The 20,039-nt window shown below is 43.2% G+C and overlaps 1 protein-coding gene across 2 annotated transcripts; it reads left to right on the top strand.

The window, feature by feature from the left end:
* Positions 1 to 6,121: 6,121 nt before the first annotated feature.
* Positions 6,122 to 10,259, top strand: LOC123063594 (isoflavone 3'-hydroxylase). 2 transcript variants are annotated; one of them, XM_044487439.1, is made up of 5 exons: positions 6,122 to 6,768; positions 7,684 to 8,008; positions 9,295 to 9,372; positions 9,484 to 9,653; positions 9,753 to 10,259. In XM_044487439.1, the coding sequence occupies exons 1-4, from the start codon at positions 6,179 to 6,181 to the stop codon at positions 9,649 to 9,651; spliced, it is 1,161 nt and encodes a 386-aa protein (XP_044343374.1). In that variant the 5' UTR covers positions 6,122 to 6,178; the 3' UTR covers positions 9,652 to 9,653; positions 9,753 to 10,259. The 2 variants fall into 2 exon arrangements, with proteins under 2 accessions (XP_044343374.1, XP_044343372.1); XM_044487437.1 differs by having other exon boundaries at positions 9,295 to 9,653.
* Positions 10,260 to 20,039: the final 9,780 nt, after the last annotated feature.

The raw sequence follows: 20,039 nt of genomic DNA, 5'->3' as shown, positions 1-20,039 counted from the left end.
AGGGAGCAATTAAAGCAAGAATTAAAAGTTTTTTCTTGCAAATAGAAAGAATTGAAAGCTATACATGTATACTTATATGAAAGTTACCAAAAAATTGATTTTGGGTCAGTCGATTTTTATAACCGTTGATTGCTGCTTCAAAACTTGTGCTTTTCTTTTCTGTTGTATTTTCTGTCCTTTTTTTAGAGAGAAATCTCGTCCGACTTTATTAAGATTTAGAGATGCTCCTGGGTACAAGATTTTGGTCGTGGGGAATACACAGCGAAAAATGACGGCCTGCTCCACAAGAGTATTTAGCTACATTACGACCTTCAAAATTAAATGTCTATGTTCGTGAATAAAAGTGCAAGAAATAGAATGTCTTGAGCTTTTTCTGTCCTGTTTTGGTCTAGAAATGATGTAAGGCCTTGCTCTCTAACATGCCCAATCGCGAGCGAACAGCTTGGTGGCTTCGCCCGGAAGCCTGCTTGCTCGCTTTTTCCCATATGCTCATTGGCTAACCGCTGTAAATAAAAGTTGCTGCTAAAAAGACACCTATTTTTTGATTTTTTTTGAAACAAAGTCACGGACAAACACCTTGTTTCATGCAAAAAAAGGGTATATGAAAAAAGTTCATGAGTTTGTGAAAAAGTTCACAAACATAGAAACAGTTTGTGAATTTAAGAAAAGTTTGTGAATTTGAAAAAATACGAATTTTAATAAATAAATCAAGATTCGGAAAAACTTCATGAACACCAGAAAAATTCACAAATTTGGGAAAAAAAAGTTCAGGGACTTAAAAAAATCTTGCAAATTTTAAAACAGCACAAAATAGGAACAAGCATGGGAATTTGAAAATGCCCGGGAATTCAAAAATATTTCATGTATTTTTAAGTTCATGAACTCAAAAATTGGAAAAGTGCTACAATTTGAAGAAAAAGTTCTTGATTGAAATATTTATAAAAAATGTTCAATTATTAAGAAAAAAATAAGAGTGAAAACTAAAAAAGTCAAAACAAAATTAGAGAAAATGTGACAAATTAACAATAATTATAAAAGAACGGTAAAATGGAAAAAAAGAAACTAAAGAACGAACAAAAAGGGACTAACGCAACAGACAATATAAAAGGAAAAACCAGGCTGGAAGCTTCCTGAAATCGGATAGTAAGCTTTGGGAAGCTTCGCTAAACCCGAAGAGAGATCCCGCTCAGCTAAGCACAGGGCCCGGTCCTGAGTTTTTTGGGGCCCGGGGCGAACCTAAAACTCGGGGCCCTTAGTATACACATCATAGTAACATCAATGAATATACATATATATATAGGGTTACAAATAACATTTAACATTTAAATGCATCCAAAATCAGTATGATTATCAAGTAATTTATACTCTGAAATTACCTTAAAATTTTCTTCTAACACTCCTTGATGCAAAGTCACTTATGATGGGGTTGATGTCAATCTCATCCAATAATTTCTTCTCGATGCATAATGTAGCCAAACCATTTAATCTCTCTTGAGTTATTGTTGATCTTAAATAATTTTTCAATAATTTCAACTTCAAAAAGCTTCTTTCGGCCGATGTGGCCGTCACGGGGACAGTAAATAAGATGCAATACGCAGATATATTGGTATATCAATCTACTTCTCTCACATGCCCAAAAAATTCATCAACAGTAGCAAATTGTGCCTATGCATCTGATGAATTACCGAGGCACTTACTTTGTTCTCGCTGGTGTTGGTGTCGACATTTTCTTGTTCCGAATTCCCAATAGTCTGTCCCCTATGGCAACGATCACCTATTAGTCATCTGAGTTTATCAAAGCAGTGGAAGCACCAATATCACTCTTCTTGAAAAAATTGTGAATATGTGTGCGCTGTGATTTTATCAATTTATCTACTTCCTTCTTCCTTTTTCTTTTATGGCTACCAGATGAATTTGTCCAGTTGCTAGACGACATGATTAACACACACAATGCTGAAAACAAAACAGTTTGCTGCATCAATGATCAATCATTGAACGGTGCCGGCTATGCAACCACGGAATTTATTGTATCAACATTATATGAATATATACCTCAGTTCCTGAATCCTGACTATCGAACTTGAGTGCGTCTGCCTATGAAGCACGGCAGCAGCGTAGCGCTTAGAGTCTGCAGAGGATTGAGAGAAGATCAACTGAGCAAAGGCCAAAGGGGCGTGATGATGGGGCCCCAGAATTGAAATCTGCCGCGTACATAACCGGATTATAGTAAGGAAATTACCAGGGGACGACTGAGAGGCGGGAATACATGTACGGCATCGAGCGTCGGCGGCCTAGGGCTGCGTCTGCGTGATGGAACCATCAGAATCGGATCGATCGCTGATGGCTCTTTTTCTTCCTTTTCTCACGCGATCCCTCTCCTTTTTTTATTTTTTTAGGGAACTCTCTTTTTTTATTTGAACGAACCGCTGGCTGCCTCGCTCGCTAGCTTTTCCGAGGAAACAAATCGATCGATCGGCCTACTGCTCCCTGCGCGCGTCTGCAGCATGGGCCATAGGGGGGCCCTAAATTTTGCCCCCCCCCCCCCCCCCCCCCCGGCCGGCCCTGGCTAAGCACCATAAATGTGTCGGCTCATTTGTGATCTATCGAACGAAACTGTGTTGTGCGCGTGAAACACCAAATATGAGATTGGCCAAGCTATATATGTGAATGCTATATCTCGCTTACAGTGACTATATTATTCGTCTTGACTGAGGCCGCTCGGTCGACGTACTGGTTTAGACCAGTTTTTTTCTATTATTTTCTCTCTCAGTTTTCTTTGTTTTCCATTATTTTTTTCTATTTTTTCTCCGTTTTCCACGGTTTTTTACTTCTTTCTTTCTTTCTCAGTTTTACTTGTTTTTTGCTTTACTTCTTCGTTACTTTCTCGTTTCTCTTTGTTTCTTTCTCGGGTTTCACTGTTTCCTTTCATTTGCATTGGTTTTCTTTATTTTTCATTTTTCCGCTTTTTACTGGTTTTCTTTGTTCTTTTGCAATTTTCATTGGTAATGGGAAGGAATGGCTAATGCTCATTCTTTAACTCCTATTCAGAGATGGTTGGAGATATGGTTATTATGCTCATTTGGCGTATTTGGCAGATATGTAATGTCCTCTATCATGGCAAGGAAGTTCCACACGTGCCTGCATTGGTTGAGTTTTTGGATAGTTACTATAAATCTATTAACCTAGCGGGCAAGTTTCCAACGAAGGATATTATCAAAGGGAAAATGCCTTCAGTGCCCCATGTGGCGTTGCGCCAAAAGGCTGTTGTGCCCCTGTTGCCCTGGCCGGCACCGGCGCAGGGTACGGTGGCCCTGTCCGTTGATGGTTCGTTCCACCCAGAGGATGACTCCGCGGCGGCCGGGATGGTTCTAAGGAATAGTGAGGGTGTGATCTTATTTGCGGCATATAGATATATTTTCCATTGCAATGAGCCACTTGAGGCAGAACTACACGCGATGATGCAAGGTATGGCCCTGGCCATCTAACACTCAGACTCCCCGGTGATGTTGCAATCGGATTCCTCGGAAGCATTATCTTGCCTGTCAACGGATGCCCTGCGGCGGTCAGCTTATGGTCAGTTAGTCTTGGAGATTAAACATTTAGCTGGTATTAGGGAGTTTGTTCCTCAGAAACTTAGTCGTTCTCAGAATAGAGTTGTCGATCGTTTGGCTAACTACAGCCGAACGGAGTGAGCCACCGGTGTCTGGCTTCGTTCTGTGCCACCTTGTATCGAGGACTTGTGGCCTCTCGACAATAACTCTATGACTTTGCAATAAAACTCCCTTTACCCTCGCAAAAAAAACTTGAAGCAATTAAGATCGCCAAATCTTTGAAAAAAGCTTCAAGCGTCATTTGTGGGATCCAAAACTCCTCTGGATGGACTCCGATTTGCTTTCAACTTCTTCTTTTTTGAACATGCTAAAATCGCATATGCCACATACATGCACAAATACTCGCCCCTATGAATGCAAGCACGCATGCCTTACCTGCATGAGTACCTCCGAAATACTGAGCCGGCATCACATCTTGAGATTGTGAAGTCACCATAGACATCTCGTAATTGATGGAAATGGCTCATCCACTGAACGAACCTAACCATCTGACTTTGGCATGAAAATTAACAAAAACTGACAGAAATATGATATAGTGGAAGAATTTACAGTTCTTAAGTGCTAAACATGATTTAAGTGTGTTATCTAATATTTACAATGGAATCCAAGCCTGTGGAGGGGCATATGAGGGCATTTGTCATTGAGAATATGCAATAAAATGATGCCGTATTTTCAAGGCATCAGAGGAAAGCCGGTTGTTTAATCAAGACAAATCAAGATCCCTCACAAAAAAAAAAGACAAATCAAGACAACTGCAATTTAGGAGGGTCCTGACAAAGAAAGTTATTTTTACACCAGCGTGATAGCAGTTTCTAGGTTTTGTTTTTAGATTGTGATGTCCCACGGTGCAACGTTTGCCATAGAGGGGCGACGTGTCCCTCCCATTAACGGAAGGGCAGGTTCTCCCCTAAGAAACAGGAAAAACAAAAGGGCAGGTTGCTTGTATTTATTTATTTATTGACATGTACTGCTTAATTTGCATTTATCCTGAGCAAGATGCATGGAGCCCTCAGCTTCTAGGGTCGTCATGGATCAAGGTGTATTTTAATTCAGTACATTATCCTATGGATAAATTATCATCAATAATGTTGATTTTTCTGGAGCACTCAGCTTCTACAGTTGTCAGATTGGATCATATGACAGTTGAACAGTCGAACCCACGTCAGGAGGCGCGGTGCATCTCAGCCCTTGCCGTCGGGAGACTCCGTTTCTGATGTATTTTTAGTTTTATTAGAGTTTGTGTCCCATTTAGAGATGTGAGGTGGAGGCGGCTCTCTGTAGATGGAATAAGGTCCTCCCCGCCTAGCCCCCATTCCGGTGGTGTTGCTAACATCGTCCGAGGGCGCGTGGAGGTTTGTCTCCGGGGGATCTCATAGGATTCGGTCGGTGCTTGTCTTCGGTGGATCCACATGAATCCGGTCTTCCTTCGTGTGTCTACATGTCGGATCCTTTTGATCTACATTTCTCTTCATTGGCGGCAATTGTTGTTCTGGTACGCTAGTCGTATGGTGTCTTAGCACGACGATTTTCTGATTGTCTACTACAACATGGTTTGCCCGTCTCCGATGAGGTAGGGGCAATGACGGCGGCGCGCCTTTGGCCCGCTTCAGTGCATGTAGTCGTCTCTAGGTGGTCTATGAGTCTGGATGTATTTTTTTACTTCTGGTGTTTTTTGTACTACCTTGACAGTTTATGAATAAATCGAAAGTTTTCCTAAAAAACGTCTACACTCGTCATGGATCAAGATGTGATTTGTTGGTATAATATAGCACGCCACATCCTACCTGCCCTGCGCGCGCGCACACACACATGTGGTTGGATGGTTAGAGAGACTGTGGTATCTCAAGCCCACCATGGTTCAAATCCTGGTGCTCACATTTATTTCTTGATTTATTTCAGGATTTTCGGCGATGCGCATTCAGTGGGAGGGGACGTTCCCGCGACGACGAGGTGCCTACGTGACTTCGTAAATTTCAAGATGATATGCCGGCTCAGTCTTTCTGAGGTGCTCATAGGGGTAGGCTATCTGTGCATTCATAAGGATGAGTGTATGCGCGTATATATGAGCGTTTTTTTCTGTACTGTGTTAAAAAAACTTGCATTTGTTTTTTAATAACCGGTTCTCTACCTATTCAAACCATTTGCAGTATTCCCGCAAAAAAAAAACCCATTCGCAGTATAAACACGAAAATGTTCTGAGGCAAATGTGTTGTTTTCAGGTTTGCTATCTAAATGTTTAAAAAATTATACTCCCTCCATACTAAAGCGACGTCAAATTAATATGGGTCGGAGGGACTATCCGTTGGTTGAATTATTGATGTTGATTTGTCTCGTAGCTTGATGATTGCCTGGAGTCCCGAAATATGAGTGATTAAATTATCTGCGACACTATTAGCTAGCGCTACACTACAGCCGACCATCTTTGTTTCCCGATTAAATTATCTGTGATTTCTGGGTATAAATGCCAGGCCGCATCCTACCTGCCGATGCACACAAATTAGACACTATATGTGGAAGATCAGTGGCACTTAAACTTCCCTGGGTTGTCTAAGTGCATCAGTGACACAATGAACACCTTCTTCGTTTTCGTCATCACTCTCCTGCTCCTCCTATTCACACTGGTAGTACAAGCCCTAAGGCGCAGGACTAACCAAAGCCAGCCGCAGCCGCCAGGGCCTCCCGCTCTCCCCATCATCGGCCACCTCTACCTCTTCAAGGGCCCCCTCCATCGCCGCCTCACACGCCTCGCCACCCGCTATGGCGCCGTCTTCCGCCTGCGGTTCGGCACCAAGAACGTCGTCGTCGTGTCCTCCGCCCAAGCCGCCGAGGAGTGTCTCGGCGTGCACGACATCGTGTTTGCCAACCGGCCGCAGCTGCCGACGGGCAAGATCCTCTCCTACGACTGGAGCACCATGGGCACCGCCAGCTACGGGGACTACTGGCGCCACATCCGCCGCATCGGCGCCACTGAGCTCCTATCGGCGCACCGGGTGCAGCAGTACGCCGACGTCCACACACGGATGGCGCGGTCCATGGCGCGGCGCCTCTACCGCTCGGCTGCCGGTGGTCGCGCGCGGGTTGAGCTCAAGTCACGGCTCTTCGAGATGCTCATGAACGTAATGACGAGCATGATTTGCGCGAGGACATCCTATGGGACGTACGTAAGATCACTCAATTTACATCACTACCAGAATAACTGGCTATGCCGGCGGATAATTTTATGTCGACAGATTTTTATCAGGGCCGTTGGCATAGATGGATATATGCCGACGGCCTAGAAAAACCATCGGCAAAGAAAAGCCGTCGGCACACCATCATATATGCCGATGGCAACCGTAGGCATAGAAAGGCCGTCCGCACACCGTCATGGATGCATATACTCCACTATCTCCGAACCATGCATAGCATACAAAATAATGTGATGCACTGCTCACTACTATAAAATCTCAACAGAAATTGTTCGTAAAAACGGTTATACAATCTTTTCTAGTGTACCATCTTATATTTACTAAACGAAATCTAGTTTTGTAGTCCTCACGTTGATCCTGGTGAGATGCACTAAGAAAAAAGATAGATCACTTTTATTTAAAAAAAGATAGATCGCTACTGAAAAAGTGTCGATACCGAGTGCTTTATTCGACGCCGAGTTCCAGAGCACAGGATCTCAGTGACAAAAATTTATGTTGGGTTCTATTCTGCACCCTGGGTGACGAATAACATTAAGGAGTCTATATACTAATGTTCGTAACTTCACCATCGAGGGTCCAAACACTATGGTTCTTTTTGCCTTAGAAACTAGACTAATTAATCAAACCATTTGCAGTAGGAACACAAAAACAATTCAGCATGGTACAAATTTAGCTCCAAATAAGATGATTTTGAATCACCACTCCTGTTATGTTCATGTTGTTGTCTAGACAGTAATAAAGTATTTAGGTAAATGTGCCCATGTTGTTTTCATGTTTACTATCAAAATACTTAAAAATTATGGACAGTAACTACACACTACATTTGGTTACAGTAATTTTATATAAAGCGACTTGATTTTGTAACTGAATGGAGTTTTGTGTAGCGATGGCGAGGAGATATTGGAGGTGACAGAAGAGGTCCAGTGGTTTCGGACGATGATGGAGGAGACGATGACACTAATTGGTGCATCGACGGTGTGGGACTACATACTAACACTGGTGCGATGGCTGGACATCGGCGGGTTCGGGAGACGGTTGTGGCGGCTACGAGAGAGTAGAACAAAGTTCGTGCAGGGACTTATCCAGGATGAGAGAAATAAGATGGAGGAGGGCACGACAACAGGGAGGACGATGATTGGGGCACTGTTGGCCCTACAACACAAGGACCCAGAGGATTGCCCAGACCAGCTTATCCGAGCTTTGTGCATCGTGAGTATTCACTTATAATTTGAGAAATATTTCAGTGGCATATTTGGACGAGGGTACTGCAAAGGGATCCATATAATTTAATTATGGCCTTAAGGTCTGGATCAAGTCCCCCTTAGGTGTCTAGTACTAGACATGGCAAGTAGTAGGTATTTAACAGTGAAGGATGCAATTACAATGCCCGTTATGTGAGATCAGAACTTAGTTTCAATTGTTATTAGTACATGTTCCATGTGTAACTGTAAAATTCCCCGTAGGTGATAGTGCACAAAACCTCACGGGTTCAAGTAGAAGTTACAGTCATATTATATGGAAGAAAGTCTAAGCATAGGCAGGTTTTATTACAAACCGCTATCTAAATTGAAACCAGTAAAAAGGTATTCGACCACCAGTTTACCCACAAAACGAGGTGTTTCTTGCAGAATCCCTGTAAACCTAGAAACGTACATAATTGACACCAACTTGTTTGGAATATTCCTGCCACTGATTGGAGTGGTGTAATAACCTCACAATTTGGTAGCCGGCTCCAGTATCAAAAACTAGGCATATTTTGCTTGTGTGCATAAATAGTAAAATCCAGAGAGCCACTTTTTGCTAAAAGATGATCTAAAATCTTAGATTTTTTTCTAGATACTGTGCCGCATAAAAACATTTCCAATGATGAAGGTATGTTTTGTTGTTGGATCTACATATGCTATACCAATGCATGTGGGGCTCACTTTCCATTTGCATCTTCTTACTCCCACTCCCCTTTTCTATATGTTGTTGTTCTTTTCCTAGCTCGTTGCCTATCTTGTGGATCCACACATCTCATTGTAAGTCACATTCCAATAGTTGTTTTCCCCTGTTACAATGCGCGCATCTGGGGCATGGTTTTCATGTGGCTGGTGCTCTAAACCATATAGCGGAGGGTTGGGTACCTTCGATCAAGCAATGAAGCTTAATTATCAAGGGGACATTGGTCACAGCCTTATCAGTATCAGAAACAATTATCTTCATAGCAAACAATGGACTTGTGGCATGGGTTTTGTATATAAATATCGCAACCCGAATTTATTAGTCACATTCATGTTCTCTCAACAGAAATAGCAAACCTTATGGTGGATTTCCTTTCTCCCTAGTTAATCCAATGTATGGCGTAGCCATGTTTATTTTACTAGATTTTGTGCTTGTCATTGAACCTCTATAAAAATTATGTTTATAAAAAATTTCATCATTGGAATAGTACTTTTTTTTCTCGAGTTTGTATAATATTTTACCTATGCCATGTCATTCTTTTGTCATTGAAGAGCGCCCTCGAAGCTGGATCATCTACTTCTGCAGATACAGTTGAGTGGGCAATGTCCCTCATGCTGAATAACCCTAAGGTGATGGTCAAAGTTCGTGATGAGATTGATTCCTACATAGGGAAACCAATACGCCTAATCGAGGCAGCCGATCTCCTAAAGTTACAATACCTTCGTTGCATAATCATGCAGACGCTTCGTCTGCATCCACCAACACCACTTCTTGTTCCTCATGAATCTTCTATTGACTGCATCGTCGGTGGATTTTATATTCCCAAGGGGACAATGCTTCTTGTCAACACATCTGCAATACACAGGGATCCCAAGATATGGGATAAACCAACAAACTTTATTCCATAAAGGTACTGAGTATGAAACCATGCATTCACTGTTTATTTGGTTGCCTGGAAATGCTTATCTGAGTAGCATAGACCTTACTGATTTGTACATTATTTTCATAGGTTTGAGGGTGAAAAGTGTGAAGGTAATATGGCTATGCCATTTGGTATGGGCAGGCGACGATGCCCAGCAGAGAATTTGGGTATGCAGATGGTAGGCCTTGCTCTGGGAACTATGATCCAATGTTTTGAATGGGAAAGAGTGGGGGAGGAGCTTGTGGACATGACAGACGGCTTTGGCCTAACTGCTCCGAGGGCAGTGCCCTTGGAGGCCTTCTATAAACCCCGTCAATCTATGATTACTCTTCTTTCGGAGATATAGTATATTGTGGAACACATGGCTGTTCTTTTGTTGCTTTGTGTTGTATGGTCATCGTCAGCAAAATATTGTGTGGGCATGTGACAATATTATCCATGTCTCGATGTGTAAAAACTATGAGCTGCAGTTTGCTAGCTATTCACCACCTGTGAGTGGAGCATCGACCATGCACTCCGTTGATGGTTGGATGCCACCATATAACTTAAATCTGTGTTCCATATAAAGTTGTGCTATATGTTTCACATTTTTAATTCAGAACAGCTGTGTGTTTGATGATTTGTTTATGTATCAAGTACTTCTACTTGTTTTATTTGATAACGGGCCCTTCGGCTTGTTACCGTAAGCAATTTTTTTACATAAACACGATGAGTACACACCCGGCTTCTGCATAATTAGGATGCACACATCCAACACCAACACAGACACCAAAAACATGCCAATAAATAGCAAAGTCAGGTTGCTGCCAATGCATCGGTATTTAGATGACGTGCTAAGCACATTAAATAGCTTAGCAACTATACTCCCCAATGCATAGGTACTTAGCTTATGGTAGCTAAGCTTGCTTCATTTAATGATTTAGCAACTAAAGCTCTTCATGTATTGGTGGGTTTCTTTCATTTAAATGTTTTGCCTATGTTCACGCGCTTAGCATTGTTTTTTCCTGGGGTCACTACACTCATCTCTCTCTTCTTAAATAACTTACCACATCAGATTTTTTGCATATGTGGAAGGCTTAGCACCTGTACAAGGTGGAGCATTGGGAGGGGCCCCATACAAGACCAAAGCTATACCCATGCGAGGAAAAAAGCGATCAAATCAGCGAAGCAACAAACTACAACAATGACCATGTTCGCATCAATTATCTCATGACACCACACGGACGACGAGATCCTTCAACAGCAACACATCCACGAAGGGAGTGACGCTTAAGCACCGCCGTCGCCGGATCCAACCATCCGGGCCAAAATCTAGATTTTTCATCCTAAAGAACCAGCCCAAGAATATACGAGCAATGCCTTCAACAAGGTAATGACATAAAACCATCATCATTGCCAGGTATAACCAACTTAGGTTAGACCTAGGCGTACACCTATATAAGTTCTCGAGTCGATAGCTAACATGCGCCTCTCTCATATGAGACAACCACCATCAAAACAGATCAGACATGCAAATTACCTCGCCTCAAGGGCTTGAACTTGGAGTAAATCCTTCGTCTCGTGAGCCGAAAAACACACCTGCAATTATTTCCTCTAGGGTTACGGATTTGCTTGTACAACTGTGTGAAAGGTTATGCCAACATGTGTTTTTATTACTATTGTTAATCATGCATTCTAAGCAGCTTATGATAGGGGGCATATTCAAACACTTATAGAGGCTTAGTTGTTGTTTTTACTTTTTTTTGTTTGATATTTACGTACTAAAGCTTGATACTTGAACCATATTTAATAAATGGTTGTGTGCTATCTAGAGGCCAGGGCTAAGAGCATCTACACCTGGGCGCCTCAAACACCTCTGAAATGACCAGGCGGTTGGCCTAGTCACTGACCAGTAAAAAAACTATTCAGACGGGCGCCTCAAACCGGCCTCAAACGCCCGGGCTGACCATCAGCCGTCATATCCAGCCCAAACCTTGGGCGGATATGGGGAATCCCGGGCGCGATCGGGCGCGTCCGCCACGTCCAACCTGACAACGCAACTGCACCACAAAGTGCACCAAATCCCCATGCCCCGATCCACACGATTATAGTTGTTGCTCTCCTCTCTTCTCCCTCCTCCGCATCAGCAGTCTCCTAGCTCCACCGCCACCCTTGCGGTCCACTGCCAATTTGAACCTCGGCGCCACCAGCACCGGCACAACACTCCTCCCATCCGTGTTCGCCACCGCGGACATCATTGCCGGCCCGGATACCACTGCGGTACGTCCAACAACTCTCAGACTGCACCTTGCCCTCTATGTGTTTGACACATTGCCAGACTAGGTTTTTCGTGATTTTTTCTAAGGCAAAACAATGGATTCTGATGGTTCATCGAACAAGGAGTATGGACCCATGAAGCTTGCTAAAATGATTCAAAATGAGTTCTTCAATCCATCAGATTTAGATGAAGAAGTCGGAATGATCATGCTCATGAGCATACAACTGGAAATGGACTGGGATGTGGAGCATATTCTCAACTTCAAGGGCTCGATCAAAGGGAGAAGAGTTATTAACCAGGATAGGGTCTCAGGAGCATGACAGTTGTACAAGGACCACTTTGCTTCGGACCCAACTTTCCACGATGATCCATGGTTTTGTCACCGTTTCCGTATGCACAAACATTGTTTTTGCATGTTGTGTAGGGAATGGAGGAACACGATAACACCTTCAAGCTCACTAGGGGTTGTTGCGCCCAACTTTCATTCTCTGCTAAGCAGAAATGGACGGCTACTCTGAGGATGCTTTCACTTGGTACTGTCGTCGATACCGTTGGTGAGATGGTTTGGATGGCGGACAGTGCCTCAAGGCCACCGTGAGGTTTGCTCGCATCATAGTGCAGGTATTTGGAGCATAGTATCTGAGAGAACCAACTATACTACACACACAAAAGTTGTTGGTTGTTGATGACACAGGAGGTTTTCTAGGTATGCTTGGTTCATTTTGATCGCATGCATTGGCAATGGATGAACTGCCCCAAGGTTTTGCACGGAATGTAACAAGGTCACACCAAAGAGGCCACCATCATACTCGAAGTAGTAGCATCACATGACCTATGAATTTAGCATGCTTTCTTTGGAATGTCTGACAAGGACATTAATGTGCTTCAATGATCTCTCGCGTTCAGGAGACTTTATAATAGGGAATCGCAGCGGTGCAACTACACTTTCAACGGCCATGACTATAACATGGGGTACTGTGATATCTATCTGTAGCGGGCGATGTTTATGAAGACCATATCCGAACGCCAAGGCAACAAATAAAGCCACTTTGCAACAATGCAGGAAGCACCGTTGGGAAAATGTTTGTGGGCTGCAATGATGTGAAAAATCGAAAACTTTGTGGCAGCTGATGACATGTTGCGGCATTTTGCACAATATGATTGTTGATGACGAGGGTGCTAGGGTTGCCCAAACGAATGATTTTGAAGCGATTGGAGAACAAGTCTACATACGATAAAGATACAAATCAGCTCATGAACTTTCTGCAGATGCATCAGAAACTTGAAGATCATCAGGTGCACGCGTAGCTGCTCAGTGATCTTATGGAGTATATGTGGACTCATAATGAAAACCAAAAAGGTAATGTTTGAGTTGTCTACTTTGTTGGAAATATGCCCTAGATGTTGGGGAACGTAGCAGAAATTCAAAAAAAAAATTCCTACGTAACACCAAGATCTATCTATGGAGAGACCAGCAACGAGTAGAAAGGAGAGTGCATCTACATACCCTTGTAGATCGCTAAGCGGAAGCGTTCAAGTGAACGGGGTTGATGGAGTCGTACTCGTCGTGATTCAGATCACCGATGATCCTAGTGCCGAACGGACGGCACCTCCGCGTTCAACACACTTACAGCTCGACAATGTCTCCCACGCCTTGATCCAGCAAGGAGAGAGGGAGAGGTTGAGGAAGACTCCATCCAGCAGCAGCACAACGGCGTGGTGGTGATGGAGGAGCGTGGTAATCCTGCAGGGCTTCGCCAAGCACCTACGGGAGAGGAGGAGGTGTCACGGGAGGGAGGGAGGCGCCAAGGGCTCAGGTATGGATGCCCTCCCTCCCCTCCACTATATATAGGGGCAGGGGAGAGGGGGGAGGCGCAGCCTTGCCCCCTCCTCCAAGGAAGGGGTGCGGCTAAGGAGGGGGGAGGAGTCCATCCTCCCCAAGGCACCTCGGAGGTGCCTTCCCCCTTTAGGACTCTCCCCTTTTTCCTTTATCTTGGCGCATGGGCCTCTAGGGGCTGGTGCCCTTGGCCCATGTAGGCCAAGGCGCACCCCCTACAGCCCATGTGGCCCCCCGGGGCAGGTGGCCCCACCCGGTGGGCCCCCGGGACCCTTCCGGTGGTCCCGGTACAATACCGATGACCCCGAAACTTGTCCCGATGGCCGAAACAGGACTTCCTATATATAAATCTTTACCTCCGGACCATTCCGGAACTCCTCGTGACGTCCGGGATCTCATCCAGGACTCCGAACAACATTCGGTAACCACATACAAGCTTCCTTTATAACCCTAGCGTCATCGATCCTTAAGTGTGTAGACCCTACGGGTTCGGGAGACATGTAGACATGACCGAGACGTTCTCCGGTCAATAACCAACAGCGGGATCTGGATACCCATGTTGGCTCCCACATGTTCCACGATGATCTCATCGGATGAACCACGATGTCAAGGACTCAATCGATCCCGTATACAATTCCTTTTGTCTAGCGGCATGGTACTTGCCCGAGATTCGATCGTCGGTATACCGATACCTTGTTCAATCTCGTTACCGGCAAGTCTCTTTACTCGTTCCGTAACACATCATCCCGTGATCAACCCCTTGGTCACATTGTGCACATTATGATGATGTCCTACCGAGTGGGCCCAGAGATACCTCTCCGTTTACACGGAGTGACAAAATCCCAATCTCGATTCGTGCCAACCCAACAGACACTTTCAGAGATACCCGTAGTGTACCTTTATAGCCACCCAGTTACGTTGTGACGTTTGGCACACCCAAAGCACTCCTACGGTATCCGGGAGTTGCACAATCTCATGGTCTAAGGAAATGATACTTGACATTAGAAAAGCTTTAGCATACGAACTACATGATCTTGTGCTAGGCTTAGGATTGGGTCTTGTCCATCACATCATTCTCCTAATGATGTGATCCCGTTATCAACGACATCCAATGTCCATGGTCAGGAAACCGTAACCATCTATTGATTAACGAGCTAGTCAACTAGAGGCTTACTAGGGACATGGTGTTGTCTATGTATCCACACATGTATCTGAGTTTCCTATCAATACAATTCTAGCATGGATAATAAACGATTATCATGAACAAGGAAATATAATAATAATCAATTTATTATTGCCTCTAGGGCATATTTCCAACAGTCTCCCACTTGCACTAGAGTCAATAATCTAGTTCACATCGATATGTGATTAACACTCAAGGTCACATCCCCATGTGACTAACACCCAAAGAGTTTACTAGAGTCAATAATCTAGTTCACATTTACCATGTGATTAATACTCGATGAGTTCTGGGTTTGATCATGTTATGCTTGTGAGAGAGGTTATAGTCAACGGGTCTGAAGCTTTCAGATCCGTGTGTGCTTTACAAATCTCTATGTCATCTCCTAGATGCAGCTACCACGTTCTATTTGGAGCTATTCCAAATAACTGTTCTACTTGGAGCTATTCTAAATTGTTGCTCCATTATACGTATCCGGTATTTCTACTCAGAGCTATCCGGATAGGTGTTAAGCTTGCATCGACGTAACCCTTTACGACGAACTCTTTTACCACCTCCATAATTGAGAAAATTCCTTAGTCCACTAGTTACTAAGGAAAACTTTGACCGCTGACCTGTGATCCATTCTTGGATCACTCTTGTACCCCTTGATTGACTCATGGTAAAGCATACTTCAGGTGCGGTACACAGCACAGCATACTGTAGAGCCTATGTCTTAAGCATAGGGGACGACCTTCGTTCCTTTCTCTCTATTCTGCCATGGTTGAGCTTTAAGTCTTAACTTCATACCTTACAACTCAGGCAAGAACTCCTTTGACTGATCCATCTTGAACACCTTCAAGATCACGTCAAGGCATGTGCTCATTTGAAAGTACTATTAAGCGTTTTGATCTATCCTTATAGATCTTGATGCTCAATGTTCAAGTAGCTTAATCCAGGTTTTCCATTGAAAACACTTTCCAAATAACCCTATATGCTTTCCAGAAATTCTACATCATTTCTGATCAACATGTATTCATCAGAAATTCTATAGTGCTCCCACTCACTTCTTTGGAAATGCAAGTTTCTCATAAACTTTGTATACACCCAAAATCTTTGATCATCATCAAAGCATACATTCCAACTCCGAGATGCTCACTCCAGTCCTCAGAAGGATTGCTGGAGCTTTGCATACTTATTAGCATATTTCAGGATAGACAAAACCTTCCGGTTGTATCACATACAACCTTTCCTCAAAAATCGTCGAGGAAACAATGTTTTGACATCCTATCTGCAAGATTTCATAAATAATGCAGTAATTGCTAATATAATTCCAACAGACTCTTAGCATCGCTATGAGTGAGAAAGTCTCATCGTAGTCAACTCCTTGAACTTGTCGAAAAACATCTCAACGACAAGTCGAGCTTTCTCAATGGTGACACTTACCATCATTGTCTGTCTTCCTTTCAAAATCCATATGTACCTAACAGCCTTACGACCATCAAGTAGTTCTTCCAAAGTCTACACTTTGTTTTCATACATGGATCCTCTCTCGGGTTTTATGGCCTTGAGCCATTTATCGGAATCCGGGCCCACCATCGCTTCTCCATAGCTCGTAGGTTCATTGTTGTCCAGCAACATGACTTCCAAGACAGGATTACGTACCACTCTGAAGTAGTACACATCCTTGTCATCCCACGAGGTTTGGTAGTGACTTGATCCGAAACTTCATGATCACTATCATAAGCTTCCACTTCAATTGGTGTAGGTGCCACAGGAACAACTTCCTGTGCCCTGCTACACACTTGTTGAAGTGACGGTTCAATAACCTCATCAAGTCTCCACCATCCTCCCACTCAATTCTTTCGAGAGAAACTTTTCCTCGAGAAAGGACCCGATTCTAGAAACAATCCCTTATTGCTTTCGAATCTGAGACAGGAGGTATACCCAACTGTTTTGGGTGTCCTATGAAGATGCATTTATCCGCTTTGGGTTCGAGCTTAATCCTGAAACTTTTTCACATAAGCGTCGCAGCCCCAAACCTTTAAGAAACGACAACTTAGGTTTCTCTAAACCATAATTCATACGGTGTCATCTCATCGGAATTACGTGGTGCCCTATTTAAAGTGAATGTGGTTGTCTTTAATGCCTAACCCACAAACTATCGTGGCAGTTCGATAAGAGACATCATGGTATGCATCATATCCAATAGGGTGCAGTTATGATGTTCGGACACACCACCACACTATGGTGTTCCAGGCTGTATCAGTTGTGAAACAATTTCCACAATGTCTTAATTCTGTGCCAAACTCGTGATTCAGATATTCATCTCTATGATCATATCATAGATCTTTTATCCTCTTGTCACGACGATCTTTCAACTTCACACTGAAATTACTTGAACCTTTCAATAATTCAGACTCGTGATTCATCAAGTAAATATACTCAACATCTACTCGAATCATCTGTGAAGTAAGAACATAACGATATTCACTGCATGCCTCAGCACTCATTGGACTGCACACATCAAAATGTGTTACTTCCAACAAGTTGCTATCTTGTTCCATCTTACTGAAAACGAGGCTTTTCAGTCATCTTGCCCATGTGGTATGATTTGCATGTCCCAAGTGATTCAAAATCAAGTGAGTCAAAACGGTCCATTTGCATGGAGTTTCTTCATGCATATACACCAATAGACATGGTTCGCATGTCTCAAACTTTTCAAAAACGAGTGAGCCCAAAGATCCATCAATATGGAGCTTCTTCATGCGTTTTATACCATATGACTTACGTGGCAGTGCCACAAGTAGGTGGTACTATCATTACTATCTTTTGGCATGAACATGTGTATCACTACGATCGAGATTTAATAAACCATTCATTTTAGGTGTAAGACCATTGAAGGTATTATTCAAATAAACAGAGTAACCATTATTCTCCTTAAATGAATAACCGTATTGCGATAGACATAATCCAATCATGTCTATGCTCAACGCAAACACCAAATAACAATTATTTAGGTTTAACACCAATCTCTTTGGTAGAGGGAGCGTGCGATGCTTGATCATATCAAGCTTGGAAAAACTTCCAACACATATCGTCAGCTCACCTTTAGCTAGTCTCCGTTTATTCCGTAGCCTTTTGTTTCGAGTTACTAACACTTAGCAACCGAACCGGTATCTAATACCCTGGTGCTACTAGGAGTACTAGCAAAGTACACATTAACACAATGTATATCCAATATACTTCTATCGACCTTGCCAGCCTTCTTATCTACCAAGTATCTAGGGTAATTCTGCTCTAGTGGTTGTTCCCCTTATTACAGAAGCACTTAGTCTCGGGTTTGGGTTTTACCTTGGGTTTCTTCACTAGAGCAGCAGCTGATTTGCCGTTTCATGAAGTATCCCTTCTTGCCCTTGCCCTTCTTGAAACTAGTGGTTTCACCAACCATCAACAATTGATGCTCCTTCTTGATTTCTACTTTCGCGGTGTCAAACATCGCGAATACCTCAAGGATCATCATATCTATCCCTGATATGTTATAGTTCATCACGAAGCTCTAACAGCTTGGTGGCAATGACTTTGGAGAACCATCACTGTCTTATCTGGAAGATCAACTCCCACTCGATTCAAATGATTGTTGTACTCAGACAATCTGAGCACAAGCTCAACAATTGAGCTTTTCTCCTTAGTTTGCAGGTTAAGAAAGTCATCGGAGGTCTTATACCTCTTGACATGGGCACGAGCCTGAAATCCCAATTTCAGCCCTCAAAACATCTCATATGTTTCGCGATGTTTCAAAAACGTCTTTGGTGCCTCAACTCTAAACCGTTTAACTGAACTATCACGTAGTTATCAAAACGTGTATGTCAGATGTTCGCAACAACCACAGACAACGTTCGAGGTTCAGCACACTGAGCGGTGCATTAAGGACATAAGCCTTCTATGAAGCAATGAGGACAATCCTCAGTTTACGGACCTAGTCCGCATAATTGCTACTATCAACTTTCAACTAATTTTTCTCTAGGAACATATCTAAACAGTAGAACTATAGCGTGAGCTACGACATAATTTGCAAAATCCTTTTGACTATGTTCAGGATAATTAAGTTCATCTTATGAACTCCCACTCAGATAGACATCCCTCTAGTCATCTAAGTGATTACATGATCCGAGTCAAACTAGGCCGTGTCCGATCATCACGTGAGACGGACTAGTCATCATCGGTGAACATCTTCATGTTGATCGTATCTTCTATACGACTCATGCTCGACCTTTCGGTCTCCGTGTTCCGAGGCCATGTCTGTACATGCTAGGCTCGTCAAGTTAACCCTAAGTGTTTCGCGTGTGTTCCGAGGCCATGTCTGTACATGCTAGGCTCGTCAACACCCGTTGTATTTGAACGTCTGAATAAAACACCCGATCATCACGTGATGTTTTGAAACAGCGAACTGTCGCAACGGTGCACAGTTAGGGGAGAACACTTCTTGAAATTGTTGTAAGGGATCATCTTATTTACTACCGTCGTTCTAAGCAAATAAGATGTATAAACATGATAAACATCACATGCAATCAAATAGTGACATGATATGGCCATCATCACTTTGCTCCTTTTGATCTCCATCTTCGGGGCTCCATGATCATCATCGTCACCGGCATGACACCATGATCTCCATCATCATGATCTCCATCATCGTGTCTTCATGAAGTTGCCTCGCCAACTATTACTTCTACTACTATGGCTAACGGTTAGCAATAAAGTAAAGTAATTACATGACGTTTAAGTTGACACGCAGGTCACAAATAAATAAAGACAACTCCTATGGCTCCTGCCGGTTGTCATACTCATCGACATGCAAGTCGTGATTCCTATTACAAGAACATGATCAATCTCATACATCACATATCATTCATCACATCCTTTTGGCCATATCACATCACATAGCATACCCTGCAAAAACAAGTTAGACGTCCTCTAATTGTTGTTTGCATGTTTTACGTGGCTGCTATGGGTTTCTAGCAAGAACGTTTCTTACCTACGCATGAACCACAACGTGATATGCCAATTGCTATTTACCCTTCATAAGGACCCTTTTCATCGAATCCGATCCGACTAAAGTGG

The sequence above is a fragment of the Triticum aestivum genome, chromosome 3A (genome assembly GCF_018294505.1).
Source record: "Triticum aestivum cultivar Chinese Spring chromosome 3A, IWGSC CS RefSeq v2.1, whole genome shotgun sequence".
NCBI lineage: Eukaryota > Viridiplantae > Streptophyta > Magnoliopsida > Poales > Poaceae > Triticum > Triticum aestivum.
The sequence above is the reverse complement of the archived record's forward strand: the minus strand, read 5'-3'. Positions and strand labels throughout refer to the sequence as shown.

Excerpts from the sequence above, each read along its gene's own strand:
- LOC123063594 (XM_044487437.1), top strand. The coding sequence starts at position 6,179 with ATGAACACCTTCTTCGTTTTCGTCATCACTCTCCTGCTCCTCCTATTC. Across the intron at positions 6,769-7,683 it reads GCGAGGACATCCTATGGGAC|CGATGGCGAGGAGATATTGG; the intron begins GTACGTAAGATC and ends AGTTTTGTGTAG. Across the intron at positions 8,009-9,294 it reads TTATCCGAGCTTTGTGCATC|AGCGCCCTCGAAGCTGGATC; the intron begins GTGAGTATTCAC and ends TTGTCATTGAAG.